The sequence below is a fragment of the Ruditapes philippinarum genome, unplaced genomic scaffold, assembly GCF_026571515.1.
Source record: "Ruditapes philippinarum isolate M1 unplaced genomic scaffold, ASM2657151v2 ctg466_1_1_1_1, whole genome shotgun sequence".
NCBI classification, from domain to species: domain Eukaryota; kingdom Metazoa; phylum Mollusca; class Bivalvia; order Venerida; family Veneridae; genus Ruditapes; species Ruditapes philippinarum.
The window spans coordinates 140,013-152,184 of NW_026858741.1; the positions used below are offsets into that span (position 1 = coordinate 140,013).

General features: G+C 31.5%; 1 protein-coding gene across 2 annotated transcripts in view; it reads right to left on the reverse strand.

The window, feature by feature from the left end:
- LOC132754098 (protein split ends-like) overlaps nucleotides 1–11,663 on the reverse strand; it is a 117,721-nt gene extending 106,058 nt beyond the window's left edge. For both annotated transcript variants that reach the window (XM_060744693.1, XM_060744692.1), the window contains exon 1: nucleotides 11,393–11,663. In XM_060744693.1, the coding sequence (XP_060600676.1) occupies nucleotides 11,393–11,548 (156 nt within the window). In that variant the 5' untranslated portion in view covers nucleotides 11,549–11,663. The remainder of the gene's footprint in view (nucleotides 1–11,392) is intronic.
- Between the last annotated feature and the right edge of the window lie 509 nt (nucleotides 11,664–12,172).

Here is a 12,172-nt window from a genome sequence, read left to right on the forward strand (position 1 = left end):
TTCTTCAATTAAAATAGTATTCTAAGCAAGTTGAAAATATTTTATCTGAGTTTTACTGACTACAGTAGTTTAAATTATCCGTGCATATACCTTATTAAAGAAAAAAATCCGTTACAGAAAAAAAATGTTGTAATTAATCTCGTTACATGTTCTTTTTGTACAGAATATAAACATTTTAGTCTCTGCATCATCGTATTATAACGATGATCTGCTTTCGAACGATACCCCAAAAAACTTCGACTTAAAAATGCCAATTTTTTGTGTGTGTACATTCATTTATGTTTTTCTTCTTTTTCCATTGTATCATTTTTATTTAATATTTCATTCGTTTCGTTAATTCAATTATGTCTTAAAATATTAAAAGTAGGTTCTCCGCGGTGATCGCCGACAAATATCATATGAAACACGAAAATATCCAGTATTCATGACCTAAGTTTTGTAAGATTCAAAATTATTTGTTTCGTTTAAAATTCATTTTAGCTGTATTGCATCCCGTGGAATATTACAGACATGGCAGAATCTATACACCGAGTTCATAATCATCAATAAATCAATGTACGTGGTTTTCCAAGTGGTCTCCCTTATTATTGTAATGACGTTTTGGCAGGAACTCAAGGGAGGCTAATCATTCGACTATTTGGGCAGTATGACAGTTACTCGATTGTTTTATTAATCAAAAGCGAATTGCAAAATTCTTATTTTGAATATGACAGATAATGTTTATATTTAATAAAAAAAGCAAAACAAACGTTAAAAAGTGCAAAAAGGACCAAATTATAGGCCGATTCTGGAAAACCCTCCGACAGTATGGCAGTAACTTGCCGATATAAAATATCTTGTTTTATTAATCAATAATGATTTTATTTACAAAAATCTTTTTTATATATCATTAATATCGTTTTGTATTTAATTAAAGATGCAAGACTATTGATTAATTGTTCTTAAATAAGCAAACTACAGGCCGATTTCGGTAATGATTCGCCGATTCCGGCAGTTTACCCGTTTTCGCCGATTTTAAATATTTTTTCACTGTTAATTAAAAGCGATTTTTTTCACATTCCCTTTGGAGACCAATTATAACGTTTAATTTTTATAAAAGCAGACAAAACAAATGTTATTAAAATGCATGAATAACCAAATCACAGGCCCTCGACGAATCCGGCAGTATGGCAGTAACTCTCCGATCTTAGATCTATTGTTTAATCAAAAAATCTTTTGACATTGATAATGTTTATATCTTATAAAAAACAAAAATATTCTCAAAAGTTTATTAAAGTTTAAAAACCTCTTACTTAACAAACCAGTAAAGTCCCCGCCGATTCCGGTAATTCGGCAATTCCGGTAGGTCGAATAACCGAGGCATACATCTTAGAGATTATGTGAAAGATCAATATCAAATAATAATAATAATGATGATGATGATGATGATGATGAATATGATGATAATCAAACACGTGCATACATATAAGTTCGGAACTTGGCTAAATAGGTTATAACATAAGACTACTGAATAAAAAATATTGTCATAACGGTAATATTACGAATATGTGCCTCTTCGTCCATAGATTTCGGTGGTTAGCCCTTTTAAACTGAAGAAGGTTCAGAGCCGATAATTTAGCTATGAACTTGCTAAAGTAATAATGTATTTTATAAAACAGCAATAACTGAATACACTTCTTAAATAGGGTAAGTAAATTATATAAAAGCTATTGTATATGTCTTCCTTTTCGTCTGCTTTAATCAGAGACGTTAAAATACATATAATGTATATATTATATGTCTCTGCTTTAATATACTTCACAGTGACTAATTATTTATGTCTGCTATCGCAATTGAACGGTGGAAATGTACATCTAATGTATTATCAACTCCTTTGCATTACACGATAAACAAATTGGAAAATACATATGCGTCATTATATTTTTAATTACTCGAAGCGATGCGCTCAAAATAATACGGGACGTTGATGACGTCAAACTGTGGTATTTTGTTTTCTTGATAGGTTGTTTTGATTTATTATAACTTTTTTGTCTAAACAGATATCTGACTCAATTTTCTGCATTTGTTATAAATATAGTTAAATTTTGGTATATCAAATTTTGAATATTTTTTGCCGATGGGCCAAAATCGACCCAAACCGTACCTAGCCCTTTAAGAAATCCTTCAGGAGTAATTTATTTTGCATGAAGGACAAGTTCTTATTACGGGTTGATAATTTACTAATACACTTTTTCGAGAAATTCGAAAGGTATAGCATTTCTATGGTTGGGAAGTTCAATATTCTACAAATCATCGTTCGCTTCGTCAGGGAGAAAAGTTCTCCCGGGCTTAATATAAATTTCTTTTTGTAACAGCTTAGATCATTGGAAGCCTAAATCAATCCTACACGGAACAACATTTTCCGTTTTTCGAAAAAATACAACTTAAATGAATAACAAGCCAAAAACATAAACAATACTTACAATTAGGCGTTTAAATCGGCCTTCCGCTCTATCTCGGAAATGCCGTTCGCTCGTTTTACCGTACACCACAATTTTGAAGTGGAGCGACAGTTTGCCGGGCGTGCAAATGCATCTTTAAATTAAAATGGAGACCCATTCATGAAAGTTTTCCAAAACATGTTTATTTAAACTATGTTTGTGATAAGAAGCCAAAATAAAAGGTTTTTATTCAAGTTGTATGTTTATCTAGAAAACAACCAATTGGAAAAGGATTTTGAACTTTAAACTTAAAGGCATGGACAGTCACCATCACCATTGACCTAATGACCTCAAAATCAATAGGTCAAGACTTTGACTGGAACATCCTTTAATGAACAAATGTAGGGAAAACCTGAAGTTACCATAACCTTCAAAGCCTATGAAAAGAATCATTTTATCCTTGTTTCAATCAAAAGTAAAAAAAAATTCAATCCATTGCAAACATAATTATATTCTATGTATGCCACTTTCAAAGCAGATGGCTGATTTTTAACATGCTCATTTCAGAATTAATAATATTCATTCTTCTTTTATGACCTCTTGCAAATAGATTATGAAAATCTGAATTTCACAGACACAAAAGAACATGAAATAAAGGCTAGCCAGCAGCATGTTGAACGTGGCTGGCCCTGATAAGACTCGGTGAACTACTTCACTTTATTGAACAACGAAACAATGTAAATTCAAGTTAATCATAGCTACTCAAATATTTAAATGACAAACTGGGGTCTCTCATCCAAGTCAACAAACATATAAAACACTTAAAAAACCATTTCATACAAGGATTCCATTTTTTTTGGTTTCAACTTGTTTTTTCTTTCTTCTTCTTATCTCTGTGTTGTGTAGAAAAAAAATGTGGATTGTAGAAATTTCAGTGTTTCTTACACAGGTGCTTGCTAGCTTGCTAACACAGAGATGGGGGTGGTAATATTATTAATAGAGCTCAGAAATTCATCACCATAACAACCTTGCATGTTATGTTGTAAAAAAAAAAGTACTTTTAAAAGAGAAGAGAAAATTCTTTATCAATAATAAATAAAAGAACTTTTTTAACATTCTTTCATTAAACATTTAAAATTATTGTTAACAGCAAGCATGTCCCAGTCATTTTAATATAAACAAAACCTTCTCCTACACAACTTTTCAGGAAAGTGGGACATCTTGACTTTCCCTCCAAAAATCAGTGCCAGTCTTGCAGAAACAACCCTGTTAAATGGCCTGGCTATCTTCCTGGCTAATTTGACTCAAAAACAAAACTTATACCCATTCATCCTGCAGAGGGGGGATCACATTGTTTTTAAAATCAAATAACACTGTTAAAATTGCTTTCCAGCTTACAGTAGCTTTCACCAAAATTTCCCACAGAAGTGATGGTTAGACCTTATAAGGGTTTCAAAAAATTAGTGCATCAAGCCTGTAAATAATTATCATGGATTATTAAAATGTCTTGCTATACATAAATGGTCATTAGGCAGGGCCTACAGTAAATCATGTATGATTACTACAATCGCCAAAAAATCAATTACCCCAGATAATTCAAACAATTTTTTATTTGTACATGATATGAAATACAAATTTGCCTTTTTTCTAAATCAGGGTTTATCATAATCAAATATCTAACACAATAGGCACTTTAAGTATATTGACCGGAAATCAAATATTGGCAAAACCCCTTGACCTTATATCAATTTGCTAACCCCTTTTTTCCTTAAGTGGGCAATACAGCAAACAGGAATTTCCCATTGAAGCAACTTTATCAATACCTTTGTTGTCAATTTTGCATCTTCCTCAAAATTATATCAAAATTATATGTATCAAAATCTGCAGGTTATCAACAAGTGACCACTGCAAAAATAATATGACTTAAACAACAAGCAGGAAAAACCAACACATATTCATAGCAGCATTGTGGTCCTCAGTAAAGAGAGTCGACAGACAAATGAAAGTTTGTTGCCTATCAGGCCAATAAGTGATCAGTTAAAATTCTGCTTACAAAATATAAACAAGACATTTTTGGAATGCTAACTGAAATGGTACTGTATGTTGTATGTCCATGCTAATTATAAATGACAAAATGAATGATGCCTGCATGTTGAGTTAGAATTTCATAGAATCATTGACACCATCACTAGCGCCACTAAAACCTAAATATTGCATTATTCAAATTGTTGTTATTTGTAAAACCATGTCATGAACTTCTGACTTACTTTAAAAATTTTATACCGATATACCCCGGATACTGACAATGGGCATTAATATTTTTCAAAATTGGTAGATAAGAAAGTCCATTTCAGAAATTCAGCAGGTAATGTTCAGGTGGTTGGTAAAAAAATAACACAGTCAACAATAATATAGTAAGCCATAGTATATAAATTAACTCTTAAGTACTGAAATGTTGCTGGCATATGGCCAAAATTCACTATCATAAATATTATATTCCCTGAGAAAAACAATCTGTCCCTATCTTTCAAGGCCTAGTTTTTATGTATTTTCAGCCTTCCTAGAACTTGCAAATCACTGTTTCTATAAATATTTTAAACATCTCTAACTGTGAAAAAACTTACGCGAAAGAAAACATCATTCTCTTTTAGTTATATTTTTTTTATTGTTACACAAGTCATCTGACAACATAAAATGGGATATAGGTCAACAAAGCAACAAAACAAAATAATATTATTCATGTTTTATTACCTTCAAAAAATGAATGATGAATCACTGTAAGAAAGATAAGATTCTACAAAGGACTAATTAATGCCCTTATCTTAATAATTTTGAGATGAAACTTTTATTATTGTGGTACAGACTTTCTTAAATTGATCTGTGCCAGGACAGGCTTATTGCAAGAGTGCATAGAATAGCAAGATGGCATGACTTTGCACAACTCAATTGTATAATAAAACATTTAGGTTTGACCACCGAAATGGGCACTATAAAGAAATGAAAAAAATTACACCATACAGTAGGTCTGATATAGGCCTTTAACTGCTTAAAGGACACCTGTATGGAAAATTTAAACAAAATAATCAGATTGAATGGTCATCTGAGGATTGCACCTTAAACATGCTTAATTTGTTTCATGGGACTTGTTGAAGTTTCTACATGTATATGGGTGGCAAAGAATTGTGTTATTATATAACACTGTAAATTCCTGTAAAGATTTCTAACCTGGGTTAACTTTAATACAACCTTCCATCAATGATCATGAATAAATTCTCATGTTATGTTAAACATCAACTTTATCAGTCTGACTGTCTCCAACATCATGTATTCTTCTATTTCAACTTTTAAGTCAAAATTCTGAATATTTCATAAGTTCAACAGAGAATGGAATAGATAAAGTGAGTTTCAAGATAGTATTTCAAATACCTTCTTCAAATATTTAAATCTGAAACCTTAGTGAAAGACATTTAAAAGTTCAGATCAATTGTTAAATGTTAAATGTGTATCTTCAACATGGTTGCTTAGTCAAGAGGTCATGGCATATCAAACCAAAATACATGACATGAAAATACACTGGCAGAGTAATTCAACAAAGCCGAACTTTGAACTCTAACTGTACATGCTTCAATTTACATGTAAGTAACATCAAATTTTGTTTATAATTTCAATATGTCCTCTGTAAAAAAGTAATTATATTATTTGAAAAGTTTATTATTATTTTTTATAGTGTACAGAGTATTTTACTTACAACTACCAAGCAAAATAGAGCCTAGTTGCCCTTGTTTTCCAAAGAACCGGCATTGCATACATGTATTTATAACTTAGTAATAAATTTCAACAAACATAATTTTTTAACCACTGACAATTTATGTTAATGACCTTAGGGCATTCAACTTTACACACACATCAATACCATTAAAAGATCTAGGCCAGTGATCACTAGTATAACCACACCACACACACTATCCAATGTCATTCAGTCAACATACTACACATTGTCAGAGTTAATGGTGCCCTCAGGACCAAAACACCATTACAGACACAATTCTTCTTAATTATCAACATTTATGATTTTATTCTGAAACATTCAGTCTACAAATATACCATTTAGAGGCTTTTTTAACTTCAGGAAATACAGGAAGATTTTTGTTGTTTTTTTCCTAGTATAATTTGGCACACACAGACACGCTACATCTCAAATTTGAACCTAGACATCTCATTATCCTAGATTTTCATTAGAATGTCTAAAATAAAGTGTCTGTTACAATTAAAGTGTCATTATATTATTGGTGTACATGTATATTAAGCATTCATGAATCATGAATAACATTCAATCTGCCAACTACTCCGCATAAATTAAATGAATCAGCTGTAGAATGTACATGTACAAGACAGAAATGTTCTTAAAAATATAATAAATCTTTAAAAAAAAACAAGATGCTGAACATCTTCAGCTTAAATTCCAAGATATTGATGTAATAAACAATTTTATAAAATTTCCCAAATTAATACATAATTATGGCATTTCAAAAACACACACGTTTGTCAATGTTATTGTATTACCAGGGCCTTTTCCAGCTACTTTGGGTAAAGGCTCTTGGCTTAAATTGGGAAAAAAATATGTTGCATATATTGGAAAATTTGAGAAATTCAAAATTGTTACAAAAAAATATACATTGCTTTCAAGTTTACTCATACATGTATAAAAATATGTATGATCATATGTCATGACTTTGAACAGTTCCATTTTTCTCAAAAGTTCAAAAATCTTGATTTAATAGTTGGGAATTTCTATTTCTTCTTTTTTTCTAAATTGGGAAAAGAGGTTATTTTGAATAGGGATTGGGCCTTATAGATAGAATCCCGGACAATCCCCCTCCCGGACGATTCCCCTTCCATATTATTTTCACAACCCGGACATTTCCCCTCCCGTTATTTTAATAGGGCGGACTTTTCCCCTCCCGTTAATTTAGCAGAGCGGACAATTCCCCTCCCATTTTTTTAGCAGAGCGGACAATTCCCCTCCCGTTTTTTCACATTGCGTATAAAAAAATCTATAACCATTCTTATCAAAGATGACAGTTTTTACTCTTAACAATAAACTGTTATAGATCGGAACTTTTAACAATCATTATTTCACAAAAGTGACATTATACCGCCTTTAATCATTGCCGCCGCTGCTTAAGATAAACAAACTGTCAATAAAAAATCTTTAATCATTGCCGCCCTTAATTAAATGTGTCCTTGATTGCAAAAATGTATATATACCTTTCAAATAAACAATATTATATAATATATATTAGGGATGTCATTCGGAGTCCGGATATCCGAACGTTCGGATAACGATTAGTTTGACAATACACATCATAACCTCTGCAGTCCACAAAAAATTCAATAATTACTATAATAATTACGAGTCAATTATGAAACATGTTGTTAATCAATTTTAAGTTTTGTAAGATTCTAAGTCCCGTGCGACTGTCATCGGCAACGATGTTACATTTTTTTATGTCCAAATTTAAATATTTAATTAGGTTATTATATTTATATATATTTCGGCTTACCGACCCGCCGACTCCTTATTTTTAGACATTGAAAAATCTGCAGAAAAAAAAATAGCAAATAAAGAAATTCACTTACGCATTATATGTTAATTATCAAAGCTTTTATTGAAATTGATACGAAAATTATCCGACAAAATAACTTTCTCCTTTAGTATTAATCAAACATGTGCATTTTTTTAAAAACATTTTTTTTTTTCACATTTCTTTTTTCACTTATGAACACTTAAAATGTGTGTAATTCATGTAAGTTTCGGCACTTTCTTTGATGATTCGAATCAAACAGCCAGTGCTACATGATGGTAAACATCAAAGATTGGCAGATTCTTTTGAAAAGCCGGCTACACGCGTGTCAAAGGTCATCGTGTGTAAATTGTATGCGTGTTATTGAACAATGGAAACATTATATTTAATTTTTACGGGTATTATTTGTTTTCACAAATGTGAGCGAATTTTATTGCGTATTATAGCGCTAATTGAGGAATTCAGACAATCGGCGGCAAATTTCGTTTCCATTTTATTTGAAATCGTAAGTACCACACGCACTTAATTCATTGATAAAAGCTAGTCGTATTCTATATAGAAGAAAAAAAATCAATAACGGAAGATTTTTGATATGTATCATTCAATTAAAAAGGAAGAAAAACGAAATACTACACTTTGAAAAAGGTAGCGAAGAAATGGTTACGTCATATCAGACATCTAAGAATATAACAACAATCCGAACATCCGGATGTTTGATTCGGATATCCGGATGGCCGTTTCGGCTCCAGATGACATCCCAAATATATATATTCAACAGCCACGGGAGGGAAATTGTCCGCTCTGACAACAGCGGGAGGGGAATTGTCCGGGTTGTTAAAAGAACGGGAGGGGAATTGTCCGGGTTGATAAAAGAACGGGAGGGGAATTGTCCGCCGTAAAAAAATAACGGGAGGGGAAATGTCCGGGTTGTGAAAAAAACATTCAAATTTACTGGGAGGGGAATCGTCCGGGAGGGGAATTGTCCGGATAACTTATAGATACCCCTGGTGATAGGGAGGAAATGCCCCGATTACTCAGGAAAAACATGCTTATGCAACAGTCAATTTATCCCTACACACAGCCTAACCGTATAGAATAGCTTGGACTCTGACTTTTGGATAACACACACCAGTGAAGCTCCCCCTCCCCCACCACCACCCCAATCCAGATGAACACGATTAATTGCTATAATCCCTGGCTACTTTGCAGCTTAAACAAAAAGTATTGCATTGACCACATGCCAAGATGGAAAGTAAAACCTGCTCATTTCTGACTGACTGACATACATGTATTGTATGCTAATAAACTGTAAATTTTTATGAAGAATAGATGATTTATTTTTATGAAGAATAGATGATTTATTTTTATGAAGAATAGATGATTAAAGTGTGTCAAATCTCACTTATTAGGTGTTTTGTTTTTTGTACCTTTTTTATAAGCAGAATGTTTAAACGATGACAAATAACATTTATCATACAAGCCAGTTTACTGGTTTAAATCTACTTTGGGACTTTATTGCCCCTATATATGGTTGGGGGATAAAAGATAAAAGATTTGCTTTTGTCCATCTATCCTGCTATCCATCCATAAACTGACAAAACATTTGTGTACTGTGGACACATTTCTAGACATTGCCTTGTAAGTTGTATTACAGTCAGATCAAAAATAGCTTTATCAACTTGGAAAATATTTCATGCCTCTTAGGCCTCTGTATTAATACAATTCATTATCATGTTTTCAGAATTATGAAATATATGGACTGCATAGGTTATTCCAATCTAAATTGTATACCTTTCCTACAATTGTCTTTAATTTTGTCTTAAAAACATTCTGCTGTATTTTACAATCATATAAAATATGTTACAGAATATTTCTTTTGAATAATTGTCAGAGGAGAAAGGGAAAGGCAAAAGTGTATGATGAAACCTGTAGTCAAATCTGAGTCAATAATGCTGCTCTTTTTTTTAATATTGTTTAGTTTCCTATTCAATTATTTTTCATGTGATTTTTAGAATTTAAGCTTACAGAATCTGATGGTAGTGTATTTCTTGAACTATTGTTTGTTACAAAAGAAATTAAATCAATGAGAGAACTTGAAAAGGCCTAACGGTTAAGCCAGGGACTGTGGGTTTGAACCCTACTTAAGTGAAAATGAGAAAGTCCAAGAAAATTGATGAAACAATTAACCTAAGATTAAATATTAGACTTGTATTTATTATTCATATAATATTATGTAGCTCAGTGAATTTTGTTTCTCACGAACTAAAAAATAACTTCATTAAAATTTTTACTTTAAATTAATATGAAAAAAGGTAACTAATAGGAAAATATTATCTTCTTTTATTATAAATTAAATCTATAATTAAAGACATACATGTCTAACATCATAAAACTTTAACATTTGTTTCATAAATGTTTCATAAATTTATCATTCTACGAATGTACATTGGTTCAAACCTAATTTATGAAATCATTTTGCTTTTCTTACTAACATTTCCTCATCATTATCTTTAGCTGTACCATACATTTGGATTTTGGTGTTCAAATTACCAGGGATACAATAAACAAACTCGGTCAAACTGCTATATTGTGCCAAATTCCATCATTTGCTGAATTCTGGCACCGAGTCAGCTTCATTAATTTCTTTGGTAAAAGAAAGCAAACCTACATGTGCCAATGACCATTAATTTTGAAAACTGCAACAAAAATTGCCTTATTGTTGTTCTGACATTTAAAAATATCAACAAAATAACCATTAAACCAGTAAATTCTATAATCTAATTCTAAAGTAAAGTGAAATTTTATTTTCATACCATATTAATAAAGAATATTTTTATTTTATTTATTTACTGGTTGGAGTGAAAACTTCTACACTAAATCATTATTTTTTTAATATCTTTTTTATTTTTGTGTATATTTTAAATTTTTACCAACCTAAACAAAGTTTGGTTCAAACATTTATAATCATGTGCAAATTTCCTTTATTGAAATGGAAACTGGTACTTCCTTAAGGTCCTGAATAAGGTATCCCCATATGAGTAAAATATCACAAAACTATCATAAAGTGGCCAGTTAGATTTTCCTTCATCAGAATTTTGTTGTTCATTTTACCGTATACAAATTAAAACCCTAAAAAAATTCAATATGCTTATTTATTTAATTTAATAGTGTATATAATGAAGATAAAAATAATAAAACAAAATAAACTGGGTGCTAAATGATTAAGTTGTCATCCCGTAGCATGCCGTCAATCATCAATGGAATTACAACGAAGGTACATGTATGAAAACTTGTCAAGAAAGAAACAAATTCAGTCCAGACCTTGTTTGGAAGGAAGGCGTGTTGACATCGTCTAAGACGATCGAAAACATAGGTAACTATACTTACAGATAAATCGAGACTGCTCGAATCTTTACTGCTTACGGCCCGTACCACACCGGACCGCCATTCCCATTCGGATATTTTTTGGATTTTAAGCTTTTGTGGACTCCTTACGGAGATAAAGCGTTTTCCAACTAATTCTTCCCTATAGCGACACGCCATAATACACTTTACGTATCCATATTGAGTAAAATATATTCCAAAATCCAGAGAATTTAGCTAAATTATCCGTTGGAATGTCTACTCACAAGATTACGCTGCGTAATAATACACGGTATAACTTTGACATCTAGAAGGTCATTAGGTCACTATCGCCGCAACAAAAACTAGTTCGCAAGTTAAACCTCAATTTTGCATGTCCCGTCTACGTTTAACAAAAGTGCAATACACTATTACTAAGAACGCAAAATATCAAAAATTAAGAATAAATCAAATCATTAGATAAATGGAAACTAGATACCAGATTGAGCACCATTGAGTGCCCTACTGTCAATTATGTTTACTGACTACTATTTCGATTTAAGCTATTTCCATGTAAAGTTGCATTTTTGTGTGAGTTAATTAAAGGAACAGTTATTAATTTAATATACAGTAAAAGATGGGGTTCTTCTCTGATGTATATTAGTGTTTCATAAATTATTTGGAATATTTCCAACTTTTGGGATTTTTAGCCCATTTCAGTGACACCTGTCATACAAAGGGACCATCTCAAAAGTTAAATTTGATATCCCGTTACAAACTTCAGCTGTTTGTTATTGCCTACTTTCATTAAAATTGATGTAAATG